Raw genomic sequence first — 25,750 nt, 5'->3', positions numbered from 1 at the left:
CTTCGCCTGACCGACAGGAGCTAATCCACTTCGGCCAGACCGATGGCGTATTATTTTTGAAAATTCTGAAAAAACACGTATTATTTTCAAAAATAATTATTTAATTCGTATTATTTTAAAAAAATTAGCCAAACATCGATCCATGGTTGCACACACCTCTCAGCGACGAATCAGTGATGTAAGGCTTATGCAATTTCTTAAAAAAAAACTAACTTCGAAACATAACACGAGAAATCCAAGGCAACCGTTTCCGAACATGACACGAGAAAGTAAAGGCGAATGTTCAACCCTAGGCTTACGACATGGATTAAGATGATTTGATGCCAGGAAAAGGGTGTCAAACGGGGCGCCCCGAAGAGTTAGAGGCACGCTTTGCTTGCTGGGCATGGCAATGACGCCTCTACCACCGAGATTGAGCGATAATAAAGATACTCTCTCCGTTCAACAAAGGATGTCTCAATTTTGACTAAAGTTGAATCCATCTATACACTAAGTCATGTTTAGATACATTCAAATTTTGACATACTTGAAATATCCTTTGTTGAACGAAGAGAGTATAAGAGAGAAACGAAATGAGGAGAAGGTGGATCTGCAACAGAGACATGGCACTTAGCTAGGCATAGCATGTACAAAAGAACATGGTCCTCCTACGCGTCCAGAGTTGTATCCTTATCTGAGGGATTGATTGTAATATGTTACTGAGTATTAAATGTTACCGTACATATTCACTCCATTCCAAAATATAAGGTGGTCTTGATTTATCAACTAATTTTATAGAAAATCTACCAACAATTATAATTCTAAATTATTTATATCAAATTCTTCATGATATATCTCCGCAGTATGTTCTTTGATGTTAGTAGTATATATTTTTATAAATTTGGTCAAACTTCAATAAGTTTGCATGGCAAAGTTAAAACATCTTACTGGAAGTATCGAATTAAACCACATGCTCCACCGCTTGTGCGGGCCCTCATCAATTCCTTTGAGTTTCGTTCTTGCGAACGCACTCCCCAGGCGAGATACTTAACGCGTTAGCTACAGCACTTCACAGGTCGAGTCGCGCTACAGCACTTCGCAACTTCACAGGTCGAGTCGCGCTACAGCACTTCACAGGTCGAGTCGCACAACACCTAGTATCCATCGTTTACAACTAGGACTAATGGGATCTCTAATCCCATTTGCTCCCCTAGCTTTCGTCTCTCAGTGTCACCAGCAGAGTGCTTTCGCCGTGGTGTTCTTTCCGATCTCAATGCATTTCACCGCTCCACCGGAAATTCCCTCTGCCCCTACCGTACTCCAGCTTGGTAGTTTCCACCGCTTGTCCAGGCCTGAGCTCTAGGATTTGACGGCGGACTTGAAAAGCCACCTACGGACACTTTAAGTCTAGGTGCGTGGCCGTTGAGGACACTCTACTATATCTACAACAACAACAAAAACAAATGACTCAACCAATCCACTCTCATTCCTGACTTAATTCGGCGACTGAAGAATGGAAATTACGCATAGAATTTCAATGGCACTTCATTAGCAACAGTATGCGGGTGCAGTGAATATCGACAAAACAACCGGTGTACTCTGGTAAATTGCAGGTTGCACGCAAGTGCAGTATCAGGTGACATGATAAACCGTTCGACACTACCGAGTTTAAAGTGCGGGAAAGATGATTCTGTGCGATGAGTCCCAGCTTGGTGAGAGAACTACATCTTCTGCATGATAACGGAGTTTGCAAGACCAGCTTGCCCAACAGTCTGTGTTGGATCAGTCAGCTGCTTGGGTGGGAAGCCAGTCTGCAACTGATATGGCCGCGCAGCTCCTGGCCGGGATGCATCGATGAAAGACCTGATGTCACCCACGGTGTGGTGAAGGTTAAACCGAGCCACCATGCGAGTGCCGTCCGCCAACCTTATTGTTATGGATGCAAACGGCTGTGAGTCATCCACAACGAAACCAATTGACCGGGGAGCACTCTGAGGCTCTTGAGTGACAGGAGCTGGTGCTGGAGTGTCATCTGCTGAAGATCCACCACCGAGGGTTCTCCCAACACCCTGGAAAAATGAGCGAGGCCTTGCAGGTTCCTAGATGAACAAAACCACAAACAAGGTCATGTTTAACTAAGTGCTGATATAACACAAACGAAGTAACCCATGAAAATCTTACCTCGTAATCTCCATATCGCTTTATAACGTTAACATGAACAGATGTCCTTCGATCAGCAGGCTCCAGCTCTTGGGGGCACTGGGACTTCTTGATGCTCTGAAATCAAGCATGAGATAAAATTAGTGGCAATTGCTTCAACCACAAATAATTCAGTGTTCACTTCCTCATGATCACATGTTCCACTGAAGGATCAGAAATTAAACAGTTGGTGGTTGCCCCAGTTATCATATATAAAACATGCAAACATGACTAAGCATCTACGGAGTGGATGAAATCTAGATAAACAACAAACTCAATAAAATCCATGTCTCACAAACATCAGCTATAAATAAGGAAAAAAAGTTGGTGACAAGAAATGGTATGAAAAAAACTAAGAACCTGAGGAAGTACATGACCAGTTCTTAATTTTTGTTTTCAGGTAAGAGTTGATATTTGGCGCAGTGAATCGCAATCTACTACAAGTTACAGTGTGGGCATAGGAGTGACCCAGACTGCAGCTTAAGGTTCCAACTAGAACCTGCTCTGTCCATAACTGGCAGAAACTAGTACTCCCTCCAGATGGAGTTTCAGATGTTACAGCTAGAACCTGCTCTGTCCATAACTGGCAGAAACTAGTACTCCCTCCGTCCAACAAAAGATGTCTCAAGTTTGTCAAAATTTAGATGTATCTAGACATTACTTAGTGTATAGATGCATTCAAATTTAGTCAAAGTTGAGACATCCTTTGTTGGACGGAGGGAGTACTAGACTACCAATGGCATAATAAATACTGAATCCAAAATAGTCTACTCATGAAAATTTCAGATGTTCTCGGTCCATAGAGTAGTACTCCCTCCATCCCATATTAAGTGACTTTCTATTAGATGTATCTAGACGTATTTTAGTATATAGATACATAGATACGTCCATATTTAGACAAATTTGAGTCACTTAATATGGGACGGAGGGAGTAGTTAACAACTGATGGAACTGAAATTTCGTCATGATAGACTTGCGAGTTATTACGAGTAAATGGTGTGATTTTGACATCAGAGGGACATATAAGCACTAAAAGCATAACAGGCATCCTTAAATATAAACCTAAATATAACTTAAACATCAAAACTCATGAAAACATAAAGGTGGTATGCAGAAACGTAGGGTAGTGCGCAAAAGGATTCTGACTTTGTTACATGACAACTTAAAATAGCGCAGAAATATCATGTTCTCTTGGTACATGACAACTTAAAATAGCTCAAAAATATCATGTCAAAAAGAGTCAGAGTAACCTCGATGAAATCTGCATTTTCAGGGTCATCATAGCCTCTTAGTGGACCATCATCTATAGTGAATCCATTGTTCCAGAAATGTATGTTGTGAAGTACATCCTCTGGTGGTTGAGGAACAGATGGTGTTGTCTCCCCTGAAAGCAGCCGACCAGTTCCCACAAAGCTTCTTGAGCTCGAAGATTGGCCCTCAAAAGGAAGTGGTGGAACTTGCTGACCACCCATCTCTCTAGCTTGTTCAAAGATTGAGTCTACATTATTTCTTTTTGTTGGATCTTGAACAAGCATCCCACTGCACGTACATGAGGACAGATAGAAAAAAAGAAGTTATTTTGAGTAAGAATGTAAAATCATTAAAAAGTGCTTGAAAATCCTGAACTGAATATTAGTGAGATCTGCTTGATACTCTGCATTAACTCCAGGGGTCAAGAAAAAGGGCCAGAAGTATAGACCTTAAAACGCTAATCCTGAACTGAATGTTACGACGATTTTTTCGTACTACCGGGTGTAGTTACTCTCATGTACTCCCTCCATCCCAAAATAAGTGACTTGGATTTGTATAGATTCTTATAGAAATCCACGTCACTTATTTTGGGACGGAGGGAGTATATTTTATAAGAATTAGGGAGTATGTAGTGCGATGAGGAGTATGTAGAATGTAGTATGGCCAACAAGTTCTTCTTGTAACACTGAGTATGGCCATTCTTTTCTTTTAATGGGACTCGCTATGAAATCTGAAGTAGTCATATGAAAAACTTAATATAGTGTAATGCTCCAGTGCTACTTGGCATACATGATCTATGGCATTGGACCTACTGACCCTACATGCTAAGAGAGGTCCGGCTCAAAGAAGTCTAGATGGATGAAAAATAGAGAAGGGGCTAAGGTCAATAGTCTAATACTATGGAGTAAATGGCCAAAGATGAAGCAATGTAATATCCAGTTATTGGGAAGGAATGCTAGCAGATGTTCAAATCAGGCAACCACACTATTATAATCTAGGATTATTTCAGAGTGCTCTCTTATAGTGGTCAAATAGATCCAAAATTTACTGTATTGATACAAAGCAGGCCATGCAAACTTGAATAATTTCCAAAATTCTCGGCAGAACTATACGAGCTGTCATCGATCAATGTGGAGTCATGAAGCTATTGAGTGACTGGTACTGCCATTCATAATTGTGAAGTACCTTGAGACCAAAAATTGTGAAGCTGATGGTTGCAAAAGCATACACGATGAACCACTACTTCACCAGTAAACTGCCGAAGTACTACATACAGCAGCTGTAGTGCACAAAGCAGTTTCTTGCTGCTGGTAACAGCAGGGGTATGGTAACATCACAAACTGATGATAGCATTGGAGTTTCAGATAAAATGGTTTGGAACGAGGAAAATTGGACAACCTATTGATTTCATCAATGTAATTGACTAATGCGATGGTATTTTGTGCCAAGTCATGCAAAAAGTGGAGTTTACCACGTGCCAAAAGCAAAAAATTCAATCTCTAATAGGGATGTTTGGTTTGAGGGGCCATCTCAACATAGGACAGGTTGGTCCATCATGGTATCATGATCATCATCATTTGAGAATTTCGAGACATTATGTCCATGCTAACAAGAGTTGATGGATTGACTAGGTCAGGCACCCAAATTATTCTATACATTAAACCAGAAAAGTATGTTAGTTTCAGATATATGATGAGATACCCAATCATTACAAGGTTTGATAACGCTCTACAGATTGATTTATAACAGGCTACTAATTGAGAACTTAAGAAGTGCTAGCAGAAGTACAATAAACTGGACTGAATCGGTTTGCGTTATTTCTCTGGGTAGATGTTTCACACATGTCACCATATAAATTTTCCCTAATGCTAATCTATATGCCAACTCCTAAACTTCATCAACACCAATACATAACCAAAATAAGCTAATCCGATCATGAATAAATTCAGTGCGAAAAGTAACACCAATACATAACCAAAATAAACTAATCCGATCATCAATAAATTCTGTGCGAACATTAACATTAGGAAACTCCCAGGAATTCGTAGCGATCAAATCCGAGTAGCATTGAACACCACAGCTACCGCTCAGTGCTCGGTGGTCGGCACTCACCAGCTTGACCTGTATCTCGCACTGTGCGCAAGCCAAACGCATCCAATCAACGTAAGCCGCGGATCAACCTCTAAACAAATCTAAATCCAACGATTTACGAGGAGGCCGCTCTTCAATCTAACCACTCGACCTAACCAGCCGATACAACTAGCAGGCGGGGATTCCGATGTCCGCCCACGATCGGCAACGAATCTCGACCAGATGATGCTTAGGCTGCAAAGAGGGACATGGGGATACCTCTTCTCGCCGCCCGTGTAGTACTCCTGGGGCTCGTCGGAGTCGCTGCCGCTGCCGCCTGCGCCTGGGAATCCGGAGGAGCCGCGGTTGATGTCGGCGAGGGTTCGGATGGTGGGACCCCCGCGCCCGCCGGACGCCGGCTTCTTCCCGGCGTTGGAGGAGCTCATCGCCGACGTGGTCGCGGTCGAGGTCGCGGTAGGGTTTGGCTGAGTCGCAGGTCGCCTCGCCTTCAGTTTTCTGTACTCGCAAGTCGCGCACTGCTTTTGCGTCGGGTAGGTTCGGAATATACGGAGCTGCGGTTGCGGAGGTAGCACGCAATAAATTGGGCAGAACAAAAAAGAAAAAGAAAAAGAAAAAGGGCGATGCCATTTTATCGTGAAACGTTAGGATTTAGGCCCATGTATGATCCAAGGGCCCTCGTTCGCTAACATGGCCCTCCCGGGTAGAAGCTCAAACAAGTACAGAGCGTCCGTCTTGTGCCTGTCTCGTTTCCTTCGTCGATCTTTTTGGAAGTCCGTTGGGTTCAGGTACATCTCCGGCTCAAAATATGCTCGTCGCCGCCGTGGACACGCACCAGTCGCGTCGACGGCCTGCCGTGACAGCAATCTCGCTCTATGCCTCTCTCCGCACCGATTTAAAGTTTCTGACCAAGTTGGATCGTTAATCGTTTAACCAAGTCATCTTTGATCAATTATTCCTTTGCGTTACACCAATTGTTAGAATCTCCACAACGTCAGGCCTCGTGGAATCTTTTCTCTGTGACAACTATGAATTGCACCTAACTATTTTCAAGTTTCAGTAAAAAAAATATCCAAAAAGTTACTAGTGCACATTCCTGTGGTTTGAATCAATTCCTACATAATTCTATATGGCACTGTACCACCGTAGTCCACCGTTTTTTAAATCACATGTGAAACAAAAGGGTACTCTTAACCTTTGGGTAAAATGTACCACCGTAGTCCATACATTTTCTCTCTCTGTTCCAAAATGCAGTTTGACCAAACTTTAGGATAGCAAAAAATATCAACATTTACAGTGTCAAGATATTATGAAAATATGGTTCACAATGCATCTATATTTGACACTGTAAATGTTGATCATTTTTGGTATAATAAAGTTTGACAAGCGACAAAAGTTATTTGTCTTGTTTATTGAAACGGGGAAGTACTAGCGAAGAATAAAAAGAGAACTTCTTAAAATCGTTTGCATTTTTCTCACCTCACCAGAAAACAACGCGCAAAGCAGAGAAAAAGGAATGCCATAACTAGAAAAGAGAAAGAAACGCACGGAAATCCTCCCAAACACGCTATAAAATCCCCACTTGCCCAACCTACGAACACAACAGCGCACACTCGGGCCTTCTTAGTCTATTCTCGATCGGCTCCTCGCCCGCGCGCGTCACAACATGGCAAGTGCACGCATGCTAGCTTGTTGGTGAAAACTTGGGGCAGTTGCAGTGAGTGGGTTTGGTTAATTGGTTTCGATCTTCTTGCAACCGTATGAGTGCACGTGCACGTTCTCAGGTTTCTGCCGGCGGCTACGAGTGGCGCCGACGACGGTCTAGTGGTGGATTTCAGGGGCAACCCGGTGGACAAGTCCCGCGTCGGAGGATGGCTCGGCGCCGGCCTCATCCTAGGTACACATTTGACACACTCATCATGTTGCAGAGTGTGATCGATCTCTTTGAACTCTTCAAAGAGATCGATCACGCTGCTGGAGTGTTGCCGTGATGCCGGCTCCATGCATGGTTTGCTCATGTCTGCATGTGTCAGGCACGGAGCTCGCGGAGCGGGTGTGCATGACGGGCATCTCGATGAACCTGGTGACGTACCTGACCGGCGACATGCACCTCTCCGGCGCCAAGTGGGCCAACATCGTGACCAACTTCATGGGAGCTCTCAACCTACTCGCCCTCCTCGGCGGCTTCCTCGCCGACGCCAAGCTCGGCCACTACCTCACCATCGTCGCCTCCGCCTCCGCCACCATCGCCGCCACCGTACGCACTACTACCTCCGTGCGCACACACGTTGCAATGCATGCACAATCTGCAGTAATTCTCAACAAATTCGACCGGCCTGGTCATTTATATGTGTAGGGCGTGAGCCTGCTGGCAGCGAGCACGCGGTGCCAGGGATGCAGCCACCACGGTGCGGCGCCGGCACAACCAAGTGCGTGTCGGCGAGCGGCGGGCAGATGACGATGTTGTACGCGGCGCTGTATACGACGGCGGCGGGCGGGGGCGGGCTGAAGGCGAGCGTGTCCGGGTTCGGGTCGGACCAGTTCGACGGCGCCGGGGACCCGAGGCCGGGAGGGACTCCTAGAGTTTGCGCGCGGGAAGCTGGCCCCTAGGCCATCAGCCGGAGGCCGTGAACCGCCTCCTCAGGGTGCTCTGTATGGAGACGACGAAGGTGCGTACCGCGGCTGCCGCCACCGCCTCCGCCCCCAGGGGGGGGCAACAGATGAGGAGGATTGCATCTCGGTATCGTCCTCTTCCTCAGAAGGCCTCCCGGTGGGGGATGCCCGCCAGGTCATTAACGAACGGGGCAACATCGATGCCTAGGTGAGCATCGAGCAGCAGCGCCACCGGCGTCGTGCGACAGCAGACCGGTAGCCAGAGCTGCCTCCGCTCCCGCCCACTGGATATGGCCACGGGTGCGTCACTTTCACCCTGGAGCTGCGCCAGGTGGTGTGGCCATGCAAGTTCTGGCCCTCTCTACCCCCGGCGTACGATGGCACCACCAACCCCAGCAGTTCTTGCAGTTGTACTCATTCGTCATGACATCCGCCCGAGCGAGACAGAAGCTGATGGTCAACTGGTTCCAGCTGGCACTTAAGTCGGGCCCGAGGACTTGGCTGATGAACCTTCCGCAGGGGTCCATCGGGTCGTGGGCGGAGGTGTGCGAGAACTTCTGCACCGCGTTCCAAGGCGGCTACGAGCACCCCGGGACCATGGCGGACCTGGACCGGTTAGTCCGAGATGTTGACGATGGCGTCGTTTCTAGCCCCCGTAATCCAGCGTCTGGGGGAGATGCTGCACAGTTTTATGCAGCGCTTCTCTCAGGAATGCTGCAAGATTACGGGGGCTAGAAACGACGCCATCGTCAACATCTTCCGGATCAACGTCCGAGACCATAGGATGTCAGAGAAGTTAGGTAACCGGCGGATTCGGACGACGCATGAGTTCTACTCGCTGGCGCACAATTGCGCCATGTTGGAGGAAGCCCGGCTGGTGCCCGCCGTGGCTGCGCAGGTGTCTGCGCAGCAGGAGGACGCACGCGGGCCCAAGGACAACCGCAAGCGTGCAGGGAAGGAGGTCCTCGTCGCCGTCCAGGGGCCTGCCCCGGGACCGGCGAGGAGGGCGAACGCGAGGGGGGGGGGGCAGAGGAGCTGCCGCTCAAACTCCCATGCCCGCTCCACCCGGGAGGGGACCATGTCCTGCGGGTCTGCCCGCTCCTAGACAGGACGATGCTAGTCCCAAACTACGCAGACTGCCGGGCCCGGGGTGCGTGCTTCCACTGTGGCAAACAAGGCCACATGTCCAAGGACTGCTACATCCCACAGGCCAGCCAGCCCGAGCGCTGCCGGCAGCTAGAGCTGCCTCCGCTACCGCACGCTGGTCGCTGGATATGGCCACGGGTACGTGGCTTTCACCCTTGAGCTGTGCTAGGTGGTGTGTCCAAGCAAGTTCCGGCCCTCTCTACCCCCGGCATATGATGGCACCGTCTACCCCCAGCAGTTCTTGCATATGTACTCATTGGCCATGACGCTCGCCCGCGAGAAGCTGATTGCCAACTGGTTCCCGTTGGCACTTAAGTTGGCCCCGAGGACCTGGGTGATGAACCTCCCGCCGGGGTCCATCGGGTCGTGGGCAGAGATGTGCGAGAACTTCTGCGCCGCGTTCCAGGGTGGCTACGAGCGCCCCGTGACCATGGCAGGCCTATACCGGGTAGTCCGGCGTCCGAGGAAGACGCTGCGCAGATTTATGCAATGCTTCTCTCAGGAATGCTGCAAGATTCCGGGGGCCTCCACAACGCCATCGTCAACGTCTTCCAGATCAACGTCCGAGACCAGAGGATGTTGGAGAAGTTAGGTACCCGGCGGATTCGGACGACGCATGAGCTCTACTCGCAGGCGCATAAGTGCACCATGATGGAGGAAGCCCGACCGGCGCCCGTCGAGGCTGTGCAGGCGTCTGCGCAGCCGGAGGGCGAAAGTAGGCCCAAGGAGAACCGCAAGCGTGCAGGGTAGGAGGTCCTTGCTGCCATCCAAGGGCCTACCCCGGGACCGACGAAGAGGGCGAACACGGGGAAACAAGAGATACGAATTTTAAGTGGAAACCCTTGCAGGAAAACCAAGGACGCACGAGCCGTCTTTAGATGTGACTACATGGAGTATATATAATAGAGCCCTGGTAGTATAAGGAAAACGAGTTCAACTCATATACGTCGGTACCAACACAAAACCCAAACACCTACTACGTCTAGTAAGGGTTGGTAACGGATTCGGATCACTTTTCAACAGTGTAGCAAACCATCTTTAACGAATTGAAAATCAAGAAAGATAACTGTCAAATGAATGATAGATTCCCTGAAGAACAGCTAATGAAAATCTCTATTAGGAATCGACGCGTCCCGCTGTCCTATCCACAACAACTCCACCCACGACGCGCAGAGCTGCCGCGTCCTGCAAGGGATCAAGCAGCGGCGGGAGCAGCGCCACGAGGAGCGCCGTGCCGCCGGCGCCTGCTTCAATTGTGGCGACATCGGGCACCTCTCCCGAGATTGCCCGAACGACCCCGGAGCAGGTCCGAGGCCGGCCGGCGGGGGTGCCGGCAGGGTCGAACCCCAAGGAGGGCGCAGCCAGCCCCTCGCTGTGCGGGAACGCCCTCCTCGCGGGCGCGACAGGGTGCGCGCCGAGGAGCAACGCGAGTCCGACCATTCCGGCGGCGACGAGCCGGGCTTCCAGGAGCCTCGTCGCGTCGCCTGTATCCATGGGAGATCTTACGCTCTCCCATCCCATGCCGCGGTGAAGCGCCTCACCCGCGACGTGTGCGCGCTGTTGCCGGATGCGGAGCCACAACAGCCGCTGAGGTGGTCGCACGTGCCGATCACCTTCTGCGCCGACGACCACCCGGTGCGACAATTGGGTTTCGGAGTAATACCCTTCGTCGTCTCGCCGATCATTAGCAATATGACGGTGACCAAGGTCCTGGTGGACAACGGAGCGGGGCTTAACCTCCTGTCCGCCAGGCTGGTGGAAAAGCTCCAGCTGCCGATGGAGCAGCTGAAGCCCACCGAACCGTGTCGGGGGGTGAACCCCGGGATCGTGCGCCCGCTGGGACGCATCACGCTGCCGGTCACCTTCGGGTCCCGGGAAGCATTCAGGACCGAGCACATAGTGTTCGACGTGGCGCATACCCCGTTGCCCTACAACGGGATCCTTGGCCGTCCGGCGCTGATCAAGTTTATGGCGGCTACGCATTGCGCCTACGGCGTGATGAAGATCCCGTCCGTTTACGGAGTCCTCTCCATCGGGTGCGATCTCAAAGACGCTGCTTGGTGCGTTGGCGAGGTCATCCGGGCCGCTGCTGCAGCTGACGCCGGCGACGAAGTTGTTGTCGAGGACGACGCCCTGCCGGGTGACGCCCCGGCAACGAAGAAGGCCCGCGCCACCCCGCAAGGGCTAGCCGGAGGAGGGGCGGGCTCGAGCGCGTGTCCCGGCAAGGGGTGGGGGCTCCGGGAGGAGGCCGCCAAAGTGAAGAAGCTGCCCCTCCAAGCCGGCGACAAGGAGCGCACCGTTATCGTCGGTGCGAACCTGACCGCCGAATAGGAAAGCGCCCTCGTCACCTTCCTCCGGGAAAATGCCGACGTGTTCGCCTGGGAACCGTCGGACCTTCCCGGAGTCTCCAGGGAGGTGATTGAGCATCGGCTCGCGGTGCGCCCGGACGCGCACCCCGTCAAGCAGAAGATCCGGCGGCAGGCACAAGAGCGGAAAGATTTCATCAAGTAAGAGGTGGGCAAGCTCAGGGCTGCCGGGGCGATCAGGGAAGTTTTGTACCCCACTTGGCTGGCTAACCCTGTAGTGGTGCCCAAAGCGGGGAATAAGCTTCGCATGTGCGTGGATTTTACCGACCTTAATCGTGCATGCCCCAAGGATCCCTTCCCTGTACCCCGTATCGACCAGATAGTTGATTCTACCGCTGGTTGTGACCTGTTGAGTTTTTTTGATGCTTTCTCCGGCTACCATCAAATCAAGATGGCGGTCGAGGATGAGGAAAAGACAACGTTTATCACCCCGGTTGGCTGCTACTGCTATACATGCATGCCTTTCGGGTTGAAGAATGCGGGCTCCACATTGCAGCGCGCCCTGCGAGAATGTTTGCGGCCCCAGCTAGGCCGCAGCGTGGAGGCCTACATGGATGACATCGTCATCAAATCGAAGCGTAGGGACTCCCTGATTGATGACCTGCGGGAGACATTTGACAACCTCCGCAAGATCAAGCTCAGGCTGAACCCGGATAAGTGCACCTTCGGTGTCAACTCTAGGCAGCTTCTGAGTTTCTTGGTTTCACACCGGGGGATACAGGCCAACCCGACCAAAATAGAAGCCATCGAGAAGATGGAGGCCCCCCGCAAGGTGAAAGATGTCCAGCGCCTCAACGGCTGCGTTGCCGCGCTTGGACGCTTCATCTCCAGGCTGGGCGAGCGTGCCCTGCCTTTCTTCCGGGTAATGAAGAAGAAGGGTCCAGTCGACTGGACTGTCGAGGCCGAGGCGGCGTTCCAGGAACTCAAGCGATACCTGAGGTCACCGCCCATCCTCGTCGCCCCCAAGTTGGGCGAGCCGCTGCTACTCTACCTAGCGGCGACTGACCAGGTGGTCAGCTCGGTGCTGGTTGCCGAGAGGGAGGAAGACGTCCCGGGGATTGGGGCTGCGGGGGAGGGGGCTGAGCAGCCTCCGGCAACCACCTCAAGCCCAGGGACCACCCCAGAGCCAGCAACCTCGGCGCCGCGGAAGCGGTTGGTGCAGCGACCGGTGTACTTCGTCAGTACGGTGTTGCGCGATGCGCGGACAAGATACCCGCAAGTACAGAAGCTCCTTCTGGGGATTCTCCTTGCGTCCCGCAAGTTGCGCCACTACTTCGAGGCGCACCGCATCACGGTGGTGTCCGGGTTCTGCCTCGGGAAGACCCTCACCAACCGTGAAGCCACCGGGAGAGTGGCCGAATGGAGGATGGAGCTGTCGGAGTTCGACCTCCACTTCGCCAACTCCAAAAGCATCAAGAGCACGGCCCTGGCGGACTTCGTCGCGGAGTGGACGTCCACGGGCGTAGAAGAAAGTGAGTCGGAGACCGGCCTTCCCGGCAAGCTGGACGAGGGCCACTGGGTCCTCTACTTCGACGGTGCGTTCAGTCTCCAGGGAGCGGTAGCCGGGGTCGTCATCGAGTCACCCACAGGGGACCAGCTGCGGTTCGCTGTCCAACTCGACTTCGCTAACTCCACCAACAACACGGCGGAGTACGAAGGCCTGCTTGCCGGGCTGCGGGCAGCGGTCGCCCTCGACATTAAGCGCCTGGTTGTTCGCAGTGATTCCCAGCTTGTGATCAACCAGGTGAACAAGGACTACGATTGCCCTCAAATGGCGCCGTACGTGGAAGAGGTCCGCAAGCTGGAACGGAAGTTCAAGGGTTTGCCATCAGCCCCCACTCGTTGCAGGGCAGGAAGGCGCCGACGATGTCGCTGAGCGCCTTGACGCCGGCATGGAGAGCGGAGACCCCCGGCGGGAACTCTATCGACTGGAAGACCTCGCCGGAGATCCCCTTCACCCACGTCTTGAGGGACTCCAAGTCCATGCCGTCCGCCTGCAGGCGTGTCCTGTCCCCGGAGCCCGTGTACATCCACGCGGGCCCGGAACGCAGCTGCAGCGGGGCTATGCGCCGATGGACGAAGGTGCGTGCCACGTCGACATCTGTGAGCCCCGCTAGCCGCAACGCCTTGATCTTCTCCATGATGGGGAGGAGGTCGGCGTCGCGGTGGCACCTATCCTGCCAGCCGATCTGGGGCACCGGCAGCCCCGTCGGCAGCTGGATGAACTCCTGGGGGTCCTCCACTCGGACCCAGCACCAGTCGCCCCGCCATTCTTTTTCGATCTTCTTCCCCGACCGGACGATGAGAGGAACAGAGAGAAGGGCGGCACCATGCCGCAGAGGAGGAAGCGCGTGAACACCAGGAAGTCGTTATCCTGGTGTTCGACGACTGCCGGGAAGATCCGCGTCTCCCCGTGCTCGTTGAAGTTGGAGGCGACGGTGTGCCGGAGCTTCCCCAGCGCCTCGCCGTTGTAGCCGGGGCGGAAAAAGGCTACTTTCGCGCGCATCTCCCGCCTCTTCTGGTCCTTGGCGGCGGCCGCTTTGAGTGCCGCCTCGGTCTTGCTGGTCGCGGGCTTCTTCGAAGACTGGACCTCCTTCCCCTTTCTGGTGGTGGGGGGCGCCATGAGGAGCGAGGGTGGAAGCTGGCAAGAGCGCAGGGATGCGAGATGCGGAAGAGGATGGAGGCGAAAGGGCAAAGTGTTGCTCCCCGTTGCCAAAAGTGGAAGCTTTATGACGCCCGGTCGTTTGGTAACGGCCGGTTCCGTACCCTACGGGTGCGCGGGGATAACTCGTAATCACTGGGAGTAATGCGCGGAGTGGCCATAACTACCCCATTTAGGGGGGGGGATTAGGGCGGAAATCTCGCGCCCACTACTCCGCTTTTGGCGGTGCCGTACACGGGGCAGCGAAGGGACGCGGGCCCGCAACTGATCGGGGGCCCACGCGTCGGTTAAGGGCGTAGCCCGGCAACCGGCTAGGAAGAGACCCTTCCGGGGACAGGTGATGCCGGCCCACGCCCGGGGGCGACTATCGCACCAGTGGCACCCGGGGTACCACCGCTGCGCGACGCGTGGCCCCATCCCCCGGGTTCCCGGGAAGGTCTCATCCCGGGGAGCGCCAACGAGCTTCCCGGCAAGCTACCAGCCCGAAATGGCTAGCGGGGCTTCCAGGAATATTCCCGATTAGGCACCTCCCGGGAAGCTGCTTCCCGGGAGGAGGTTCCCGGACGCGTTGGGCCCGGGTGCTTCCTGGGCCGACTTGCGGGGGCTGGAGGCTCCCGGGGGCGTGGCCATAGCGCGCACACCACGCGGTACTGTCGCGACCGGCGGGGGTGCAGCTGCATCGCGCGGAGCGCGGCGCACAGGGCACGTTGTGCGGGGTGCGGCACAGGCGCGGTCTGGTCACGCGCGAGACGGAGCGCCGAAGGCACCATGGGCTTGAGCTGGGTCAGAGCTTGGGGAGCGGGGCGAGCCCAGGGCGTCGGCCATTTGGCCGAACGCCTCGCGGGCATTTTCCCGTCGGCCTCCCTCCTCTTCTTCTTCCTCTTTTTTTTTTGATGGCGGTCGCGCATGGCCTTGCGACGTAGACTTTCCCTAGCCGCTTCCTTAGGAATTTTTGCGACTTGTACTAATCTTTTTGGCGTCTCCTTGTAGGTGAGACGGCGGGATTCGACGTGGAGCGTCGTGACGGCGCCGGCGGGAGCGTCGAGAGGGAGGCTTCCCATGGGAGCGGGGCCGAAGCGCGGACGTCAGGGGGCAAGCTGCGGAGGTCGAAGAAGGTCACCCGCCCGGAGAGAGGACCTTGGCCTGAGCCGTTTCCGGCTATGCAGGGACGGGTTCCCGACAGCCTTTCGGCGTCGATGACGACCGAGAAGGACTTGTCGGACCTCATGGAGGCGGGCTGCTTCCGCAAGGGCCTTGCCTCGCTTCCCGATGAGAGTGAGCTTCGACTGGAGCCGCAGAGGCGTCGAGGGCACATCGTTGTGTTTACCAGCTGGTTCCACGCCGGACTGTGCTTGCATGCGCACCCATTCTTCCTGGAGTTCCTGGATACCTATGGTATCGAGTTGGCGCAGTTGCTTCCTTCGGCGATCCTGCGCCTGAATGTGTTTAGGTGGCTTTGCGAGACCGCCTTGAGGGAGCCCCCGACGATGAGGTTGTTCTTGTTGCTGTTCATCGTCCACGTGGAGGAGCGTCGCACCTCCGACGAGAGTACTTGGAGTGCCTTTGGGTCGGTCGCCGTGAGGCTTCGTCCTGGCTTCCATGACGAGTTCCCCTGATGCCGGCGAAGAGTGCGGTGTGCCTGTTCGACGGGTGGGACTCGCAGTGGTTCTTCCTTGACATTTTGGAGACGAGCTTGCGTCACTCCGGCAGGCTCCCTCAACACTCTGGGCCTGGGGGGCTTCGGGATGTCGTCCGTCCCATGGGCACGTCCTTGGTTGAGGAGTGGGAGCTTGCCGGGATCAGGTCGGCTCGTTCGGAGCGTAGCTTCCGCGACCTTCTGGAGGAGATGGTGATGGCGGGCCGCTTCATGATGAGGGCGCGACCACAGGCGGAGCTGGGGATCCCTGTGGCCTTTCGTCACCCACGCCGCACGGCTAAGTGTGAGTTTCATGATGCTTGAGTCGTTGCCTCAAGTATTCTTGTTTGCTTGACACTAACCCTGGCTAGTGCTTGTGCTTGTTTTTCAGCGGCTTTTTCTCGAGAGAGGGTGGCTGAGTGGGCTTCCCAAATGGTCGGGCCGTACGACTCGGTGGAGCATCGGGCTTACGTCGATACCATCAGTGAGGGAGGATGCCACAACGTCGTGGCGGCGTGCTTCAATGACTTGGTACCGATGTGCCCGGATCCTAAGTTCGGGAAGCTCATCAAGGTCGGCGAGCGGTACTCTCGTCTTGCGTCTCCGTCGATGATCGTCGTTGGTTCTCACCTCAGGGATACTTGTGGGAAGGTGAAGCCTCAGGTCGTGCTTGGGTTGGGTGTGCCGGTGGCCCCAATGCCCAAGATCCCTCGTCCTCCGAGTTCGCGCAAGAGGAAGGCCCCTTCTCCTGACCTAGCTGACGTGGCTGAGTCGAGGTCTCCCTTGAGAGATTCCATGAACATGCACCTAGCCGGGAAGATCGATATTGAGAAGATCCTGCTCCGTCGCCTCACGAGCGTGCAGTTTTCACCCAGAGGACCAGGCTTCAGCTTGCGGTGGATACTTCCTCGGAGGCCAGCAGAGCGGGCGTTCCGGTGTTCTCCTTGACTCGTGGGCCTTTGGAGGAGGAGCTTCCCGTCACTGGTGAGTGCACGCTTGTTGAGCGTTTTAATTCCCTTTTGGGAATGTTCTCACGGGGTTTTCTTGTCTTGTTTCAGGTACGGAGCCTGCGGCGCCTGATGCTTCCGGGGCTGAGCCCCCGATTCTGGAGGAGGGAGAGGCGCTTCCGAGGACCGAGGGAGGGGCGAGAGATCCGCTCGAGGCGTTGGAGCTTGTGAGTCTGCTCTCCTCGTCTCCCTTCTTGCTAGGTCCATTTTGCCGGCCCGCGCTCATGATTCTTCTTCCTTTGCCAAGTGAGAGGCTTGGTCGAGACCGTGGGCACTCTTCCCGCCCTCAAGGCTCAGGTTGGGGTGCTTTCGGCGGCCTTGGATGCCGAGGCCTCGAAGGCTACCCTTGCCTTGAGTGAGCTGGCTTCGGAGAGGGCCCGGCGGGAGGCCGTTGAGGCTGAGCTTTCACGGGTGTCGGCGGAGCTTGCGGCCATGGAGGTGAGGGCTCGCCTTGCCGAGGAGGGCCAGGAGGATGCGATCGCAAAGACCCGTCGTGCCGAGGAGGAGTTGGTGGTGGCCAGCCTCAACGTGGAGCACGCCCGAGCGGAGGTCGCTTCTCTCAAGGCGGAGTCAGAGGGTGCCGGGTTCGGACCGCTGTTCGCTCCTCGTGCACGCGCCCCTTTGGATAGCCGCCCGGAGGTGGTCTCGCTCCTGCTTGCCGAGGTTTCGGAGATTCGAGAGATGGTACTCTGTTTGAAGGGCTCCCCTCAGCCGGATCTTCCCCCGTGTCGTACGATGGATGAGGCGAGTAGCGTGCTCACTTCACAGGTGGAGCTCCTTGAACCCGCCGTGAAGAGGTGCCTTCTGAGTACGGGTGCCCGACTTGTTTCGTCGACAGTCGCGGCTGTCCTGGACGGCGGTGCCGGGACGAGCGGTCTTGAGGGTGAGATGACTCACGGGGCGAAGAAGTTTCTGGCAGACCAAGGAGCTCCTCTTCGCGCTCTGGCTCGACGCTTCTTGCGTTGCCTTGAGCCTGCTCTTCAGGAGAGCGAAGGTGGGGCTTGAGTCTTGTTGCCCTTTGAGGCGACAAGGTACCCCAGCTGCTTACTTATGCGATGTTGCATATCCACTTATGACATAGCCTCATGACTTGCATGTTCTAGGCTTAGACATAGAGGTTGTAAGGCAGCCTTTTTGATGTGCTTTATGCTTTGCTATGTAGCCAACATTGTCAGGAATGTCAACTTAGCTCGGCATGTGTTTTCTTATGTTTTTGCCATGTGGTCAACATTATCGGAAATGTTAACTTGGCTCAACATGTGTTCTTTGGAGTACTCTATTTCCTTCTAGTGAAGTATTTTATTTCCTTAGTTTATACAGCTCGCGATCGTTCGCTATGATCACACTTTTGCGTAATCAATTGCTGTCGCCGTTGGGATACGACTTGGCTTCGGCGCCTTAGGCCATGGTTACGAGCCATGGATCCTAGTACCCTGGTGAGGGTCGCTATCGATATGCCGGTAGTGATCCGGACACTTTGACTTGCCGTTCGAGGAAATTCATGCGGAATTCCTCCTCTTCGGACTTCAGGAAGCTATGCTTTCCCGCGATTATTATGGAGCATTAATTCGGTTACTATCATGCAGGCCCGTGTGCGACGTCTCGCACGCGGGTAGCACGGTTCTCTGAGGCAAGTAAGCTCATGCATAACTCGCTTATTTACGGTTCCCCTTAAATGCGTTTTAAGGAGCCTCCGGCCCTCGGGGGACTTGGTTCTACTTGGCGGATAGCCTCGAGGCATGCTAGCATCCAGTAAGGAACGGGTCGCTGGTGGCGACATATGTCCGGAGACATTTTTGGGTGGTGTCTGAACCAACGTAGGCCCTTCGGCGTCCCTTGGCGAGCGGCACTAGGGCAGCAACTCGGTTTTGGGGATCGTTCCTTCGTGACATTGCTGTTCGACGGGGTTCCCTTTACGACGGTGGGTCGTACGAGTGTCGAGTGTCACTCTTTATCAAGGACTTGTTTTTATTGATCCCCCGCCTGCTTGTCTTAAGGTATGGCCCGATAGGCACTTACAAGCCTTAAATAGACGTGCCCTCGTTGGCGCTTACGATCCCTCGAAGTTTCGCAGGGAAGTGGCCGGTTGGGCGCTGATAGTCTTCCTTCGGGAGTGGCGAGGGTCGTCCTTGAGATTCCTCCTTAGGCGTAGAAGCGTCGGAGTTTGTCACCATTCCAGGCATGGACGAGGTTTTTTCCTTCCATGTTCTCGAGGTGGTATGCACCGTTGCCCAACACCGCGGTAATGCGGTATGGTCCTTCCCATTTAGGGTCGAGTTTGTGCTGGAGTTTTGGGTCGACGTTCTTTTTCAGCACGAGGTCTCCTTGGGAGAAAGCTCGTTCCCGCACCCTCGTGTTGTAGAAGCGTGCGGCGCTCTGCTCGTAGACGGCGTGCCTCATGAGGGCTTTGTCACGAGCTTCTCCACAAGATCGACGGCCGTCTTGTGATGCTCTTCATTTTCGATGAAGGCGAGTGGAGTAGCTTCTTGGAGTCTTTCGACCCGAGGTGAGCGAAAATCTACCTCGGCGGGAAGAACCGCTTCGGCGCCATACACCAAAGAGAATGGTGTTCGGCCCGTGGAACGGCTTACGGAGGTGCGTAGGCCCCAAACCACGCTGGCAAGTTCGTCCCCCCATGCTCCTCTTGCCTTGTTGGCTGTGTGTTCTACCCTTCGGCGGAGTCCTTGGAGGATTAGTCCATTGGCTCTCTCGCATGCGCCGTTGCTCTTGGGTAGGCCACGGATGCGAAGTGCAGCTTGATCTCGAGACATTCGCAGAATTTAATGAATTCCGCACAGTCGAATTGTTTGCCGTTGTCCATGGTTAGTTCTCGTGGGACGCCATATCAACATATGATGTTTTCCTAAAAAAATTCTGGATGGCCTGTGACATGATCTTGCCGAGTGGCGCAGCTTTTATCCATTTAGAGAAGTAATCAATCGTCACCACGAGGTACTTGCAGCCCCCGATGCATGCGGGGAAAGGCCCAAGAAGGTCCATTCCCCAGCGTGCAAATGGCCAAGTTATTAGAATATTCTTCAGGGTCGTCACCGGCGCGTGGATGGACTTAGCCATTTTTTGGCAAGCTTCGCATCTTCGCAATATCGTGATTGCGTCTTGCACCATGGTGGGCCAATAAAATCCCTGTCGTAAAGCCTTCGCCGCGATGGCTCTTGGCACAAGATGATGGCCGCACACTCTGGAGTGGATCTCCTGGATGAGCTCAGCCCCCTTGTCGGGGGTTATGCACTTGAGTAGCGCGCCTGCACCCTTCTTGTAAAGGATGCCGTCGAGGAGGACGTACATTTTTGCTTTTGCAAACAAAGTTTTGGCGCTCGGGCCTTCTGCCTCCTCATCCACCTCTCCTTTCAGGGCGCGGATAATTGGCGTCATCCAAGAGGGTGGATTGTTGATGACCATGCTAGCCTTTGAAGTTTCGTTAGAGTCATCGGCTTCTTCTCCTATGGAGGGGGCGCGGATCACCTCGAAGAATGCGCCGGGTGGCAAAGGTTCCTTGGAACCGGCCGTTCGGGCCAATCTGTCGGCGAGGTGGTTTTCTCCTCGTGGGATGCGTCGCGCCTCCATGCCCAGGAAGTACCGTTCCATCTTGCGAACTTCTTCAATATACTTCTTTATCCTTTCATCAAGGCATTGATCTGACTTGTCCATTTGGTTTATCACCAGCTGGGAGTCACCTTGGATGAGAAGGCGTCGAACACCCATGGCCTTAGCCAACCGGAGTCCGAGAAGCAGCGCTTCGTATTCCGCCATGTTGTTGGTTGCGTTGAAGTTGAGGTGGGCGGCGTACTCTAGGATCTTCCCTTTGGGGCTGACGAGTACGACTCCAGCCCCGGCACCGTTGAGGCGCTTGGAGCCGTCAAACCTCATTATCCAGTGCGGTTCGGGGGGCTCGGCCTTGGGCGACGTTTCTTCGGGCGGGGCTTGTGGCGCATGCCACTCGGCCAAGAAGTCGGCGAGGACCTGGGATTTTATAGCCGTTCTCGCGGTAAGCTCCAGCGAGAAGGGAGCCAGTTCCGTTGCCCATTTGGCGATTCTCCCGGTGGCTTCCTTGTTGCTGAAGACTTCTTTGAGGGGGAACGTCGTCGGGACCATGATGGTGTGGCCCATGAAGTAATGACGGAGCTTTCAAGAGGCCATGAGGAGCGCGTATGCAATCTTCTCGATCTGCGTGTATCGACCCTTTGCTCCTCACAAAGCTTCGCTCACGTAATACACCGGGTGTTGCGACCCATCTTCTTCCTTCACGAGGGCTGCACTAACGGCGACTGGAGTCGTGGCGAGGTACAGGAGCAAAGGCTCTCCCTACTTCAGGCTTGTCAGGAGTGGAGGAGTCGACAAATAGGCCTTGAGTTCCTCGAACGCCCTTTGAGCTTCGTCGGTCCACTCAAATTTGTTGAGGCCCTTTGGGACTTTGAAAAAACGAAGATCCTTCTCGGCTGATCGGGCGACGAATCGTCCTAATGCCGCCATCCTCCCTGCTAGGCGCTATACATCTTTGACGGAGCGAGGGGGCTCCATCTCCAGGATGGCCCGGATTTTTTCCGGATTGGCCTCGATTCCCCGTTGGGAGACGAGGAAACCCAAGAGCTTTCCTCCTCAGACTCCGGATGCGCACTTCTCGGGATTGAGCTTCATGCCGTATTTGCGGAGGTTGTTGAAGGTTTCCTGCAGGTCTTCGGGATGGGTACTCGCTGCTTAACTTTTGATGACGGCGTCATCAACATAGACTTCGGCATTTCTCCCCAATTGCTCTTTGAGGATAAGGCTGACGAGGCGTTGGAAAGTCGCACCGGCATTCCTCAACCCAAAAGGCATTCCTAAACCCAAAAGGCATTCCGCGATAGCAGAAGGTGCCAACGGGAGTGATGAAGCTGGTCTTCTCCTCGTCTTCCTTCGCCATGTGGACTTGGTGATACCCTGAATAGGCGTCCAAGAAGCTTAACCTCCCGCATCCCGCCGTGGAGTCGACTAGCTGGTCGATTCGCGGGAGAGGATAGTCTTCCTTGGGGCATGCCTTGTTCAAGTCGGCAAAGTCGACACACATTCGCCATTTGCCGTTGGATTTCTTTACCAAGACCGGATTGGCCAACCACTCGGGGTGCCAAACTTCTCGGATGAGTCCGGCCTCGGAGAGCTTTGTAATTTCTTGCTTGATGACCTCGCTTCGCTCCGTGGAGAGTTTTCGGAGTTTTTGCTTCACGGGTGCCTTGTCGGGCCTTACGGCGAGCCGATGTTCCATGACGTCACGTGAGACTCCTCCCATGTTGGAGGGAGACCAAGCGAAGAGGTCGGAGTTCTCCCGGAGTAGGTCGATGAGCTTCTTCTCGAGTTCGATCGAGAGGTCGGCTCCAATCTTCACGATGCACGTGGCGTCGTTGTCGGAGACGCGTATCTCCTTAAGCTCTCCCTCGGGAAGAGGCTTAGGGATGTAGCGTTCCGGGTGATCGGATTTGGACTCCCCTGCTCCCGAGAGCATGTGGACGCTTCTCCCTTCTCGGCGCACTTAGCCTCGTGGCGATATAGCGTCTTCCTATGGAAGGATTGTTCGCCACGGACCGTGATCACGCCTTTTGGGCCCGGGATCTTCATGCATAGGAAGTTGTGGTGGACGGCATCGCAGAGGCGGTTCAGGGTCGTCCTGCCGAGGATGGCGTTCAAGAAGGCCTCCATGTCCACCAAGTCGAAGCGTACGAGCTCGGTCCGATGATTAGTGGCATCCCCGAACGTCGTGAGGAGCTCAACTTGGCCGAGCGGCCGGATGGACTTGCCGGGGACGAAGCCGGTTAAGGGGTAAAGCGACGGTTGCAAGGAACTGTTCTTGTATCCTCCTCACGACTCCATCAGTTTTTTTTAGCGTGCTCAGGTACAAGATGTCGGCAGACCTTCCGCCGTCCACGAGTATTTTCTTGAGCTCGCAATTTGAGACGATGGCCGTCACGAAGAGGGCGTTGTCGTGTGGGAAGCATATCCCCTTAGCGTCTTCTTTGGTGAAGGAAATGGGTACACTTGCCCACTTGGGCGGTGGTGTCGGAGTGAAGGTTCCGACGACGTTGACTTCGCGCGCATACTCGTTGCGCTGTCTCTTTGACCCTCGGCCGGTGGCGGAGCCCCCGAGTATCACCCCGACATGGTGAGCGGGTTCTTGAAATGGGAGGTTCTCTTCCTTGGGCGCAAGGTCGGCAAGGATGACGTTGGCGGGGCGCGGGGCCTCGGGCGCCTTCTCGTCCTTCCGTCGGGCCTGCATTCGTGCTTGGAACTCTTCACGGGCTGCGATGAGGGTATTGCACTCTTCGGTGTTGTGGCTCACCGAGTTATGGATGAGGCATCTTCCGGCGCCTCCCTCGGCGGGGCGAGGAGGCTTCTTGGGCTGCCAAGTCTTTTGGGACGAGTTTTTCCCTTCGACGGCAAAGATCTTTCGAGCTTGGTCGCCTGGCGCCTTCTTCCCCCGCCTCCTCTTCCTCCTGGAGGGTGGTGCGGACGCCTGGGGCTGATCCGACGAGGGAGTTCCTTCGGGCGCGCCGCGCGGCGCATCCTTCTTGGCGATGTCTCCATCTTCGCCCCGAGCGTATTCTTGCAAGACTCGGTAGAGCTCTTCGGTCGTCTTTGGAGGATTGCGACTTAGAGCGCGGTTACTTCTCCCTGGAGAAGGCCTTGCATGCAAGTGTCGATCACAGTTGTTGACGGTGGGTTGGCGATTTGGCTTCGGACCTTCGCAAAGCGATGGAAGAAGCTTCGGAGGGACTCTCCCGGCCTTTGTTTCATGGCGTAAAGCTCGTGAGTTTGCACGGGTTCCTTGAAATTTCCCTGGAAGTTGGCGATGAAGACCTCCTGGAGGCGCTCCCACGAATGCACGGAATTCTTCCACAGGTTATAAAACCAAGTTTGCGTCATCCCAGTGAGCGCGAGCGGAAAAAGGTTGCACATCTCGGTGGGGCCTCCACCTGCCGCCCGTATGACGGTGGAGTAGACGTCCAGGAATTGAAGAGGGTTGGATTCTCCGTCGTATGGCCGTATCGTCGGTGGCTTGAACCTTGGTGGGAAAGCTGCGTCTTGGATTTCCCGCGTGAGCGGGTTACAAGATGGTCGGCCCTTTCGGTTTTTCCAGCGACGCGATTTTCCTTCGTCGGGGTCGCTTTCGTCGCTAGAGGGGTCACTCGGAGAGGGATCTCGGCGTCTTCTTGGGGGGTCGGAGCGTCGGCGAGGATTTCTTTCACCGCTGGCGAGGGCTCCGGACTCCGCCAACTGCTCGTTTCCGTGTACGCTGGGATCCCGATCCCCGCGGGGCGCACCTTGAGGCGGAGCTTGGTTGCCACCTTGTTCGGCCCCGGCGGGGGGAACAAGGGGCGCTTGCTGGGCACTCGCAAAGCGAGGTTGGTTCGGAGCGTGTGCGACTTGGAGAGTGCCATGCGGCGGAAGCCCCAACAGGAGTACGGGGTGCCAATGCACGATGGCACAAATGCGAGAGTAGTATGTAGGGGGTGTACGCCGGCCTTATAGCGAAGGTCGCCGTACACTTAGACAAGTTGACATGTCGATATTTTTTTTAATAGGTTCGGTCAACCCTGCGGGTACGACTTAGTCCTATGTTAGGAGAGGCTTCGAGGGGGTCGTTAGCCAAGTGCTTGGGCCGAACTCGTCTTCCCAAGTCGCCTATAGCGAGAGATCTCTAGGGGCCGCCACGGGCCTGGGCCGAACTCGTCTTCCCAGGTAGCGAGGTTGGGATACCCTCGAAACTCTAACCCGATCCCTCTACTTCGAGTCGAGGTCGTACTAGACGGCCCAGAACCTCGAAACTAGGCTTCTCAAGTCGCGTCCCCGAGGTCGAGTCGAGACTAGGCTCGACCCAGGCACTCGAGAGCAGGCTCCTCGAGTTGCTCTAGCCCTCTCCCTTTGATCTCATTCCAATGGAGAGTGAGTGATACATGCCCCCACGGGAGGATATTTATAGCCTAGGGGTCCATGACAAAAGACCATGGCTACCCTTGAGGGAGAGGGAAAGTGAGGGTAAGGTGGTAACTTTGCTCCTAGAGCTTTCTTGGTCCTTAATCTAGCTCCTTTGACCATGATATGGGGGGCTTGACCCCTTGACTCCTTTGACCGGCGCTTAGTTGGCATGGCTAGGCCTTGTTGGCGATTTGATCGGTCTTCGGCATTTGTTGACTTGGTCGTTGCCACGTAGGATTGCGGCCCGGCCCATGTAAGGATTTTATTATATTACAACAAAAGGCAAGCATGTTTAGAGACCAAAAAGAACAATGATTTAGTCCTCGAACTTTCTACGGTGACAAGAACCGGGTTAACTAAAAAGATTGGCGCAGCCATTAATATATAGCTAGGGATGGAGATGGGCCAGGTCAACCCATTGGGTCACCAGACTGGCCCACAAAACCAAGGCCATTTTGTCCTCCGATCTGTCCCAAATGGAAATTGCAGTGCTGGAGTGGGATTTGTTGACCCACCGGGTCATGGTCCGACCAACTGAAAGTAGCGATACAGCTTTTGTTGAAAAAAAAACACTGGTTAACTTTTAGTGATATCCGATCAGTCTCAGATTGAAGAGGATGACTGATTGCTACCTAAGCCACACAATATCCAGACCTTCAAATTAGAAAGTTATTACTCCCTCCGTCCGGGTTTGTAAGGCGTACGCGAAATTTTATGCCGAACTTTGACCAAAAATTACACTGGTAATATGAGATTATTGTGGCACAAAAGAACTCGTATTGGAAAACTCTTTCTAGTGATATAACTTTTATATACATATATTAAATATTATTTGTAT

At 54.2% G+C, this 25,750-nt stretch overlaps 1 protein-coding gene and 1 pseudogene across 1 annotated transcript; one reads left to right on the top strand and one right to left on the bottom strand.

Annotated features, from left to right (window-relative positions):
• Positions 1-1,486: 1,486 nt before the first annotated feature.
• LOC100827538 (plant UBX domain-containing protein 4) lies at positions 1,487-6,062 on the bottom strand. Its single transcript, XM_003579873.4, has 4 exons — positions 5,779-6,062; positions 3,429-3,717; positions 2,161-2,256; positions 1,487-2,078 (listed from the first exon to the last, which is right to left on the bottom strand). The coding sequence occupies exons 1-4, from the start codon at positions 5,943-5,945 to the stop codon at positions 1,701-1,703; spliced, it is 930 nt and encodes a 309-aa protein (XP_003579921.1). The 5' UTR covers positions 5,946-6,062; the 3' UTR covers positions 1,487-1,700.
• Positions 6,063-6,207: 145 nt separating this feature from the next.
• The window catches only part of LOC100824356, a 33,322-nt pseudogene continuing 13,779 nt past the window's right edge, over positions 6,208-25,750 (top strand).

This window comes from Brachypodium distachyon, chromosome 5 (genome assembly GCF_000005505.3).
Source record: "Brachypodium distachyon strain Bd21 chromosome 5, Brachypodium_distachyon_v3.0, whole genome shotgun sequence".
NCBI lineage: Eukaryota > Viridiplantae > Streptophyta > Magnoliopsida > Poales > Poaceae > Brachypodium > Brachypodium distachyon.
This window is presented reverse-complemented; position numbering and strand designations above follow the sequence as displayed.

Bases quoted from the DNA above. Each gene is read 5' to 3' on its own strand.
- LOC100827538 (XM_003579873.4), bottom strand. From the start codon at position 5,945: ATGAGCTCCTCCAACGCCGGGAAGAAGCCGGCGTCCGGCGGGCGCGGG. The intron at 3,718-5,778 runs GTATCCCCATGT...ATGTACGTGCAG, and splicing joins TACACGGGCGGCGAGAAGAG to TGGGATGCTTGTTCAAGATC. The intron at 2,079-2,160 runs GTAAGATTTTCA...TTGTTCATCTAG, and splicing joins AGCGATATGGAGATTACGAG to GAACCTGCAAGGCCTCGCTC.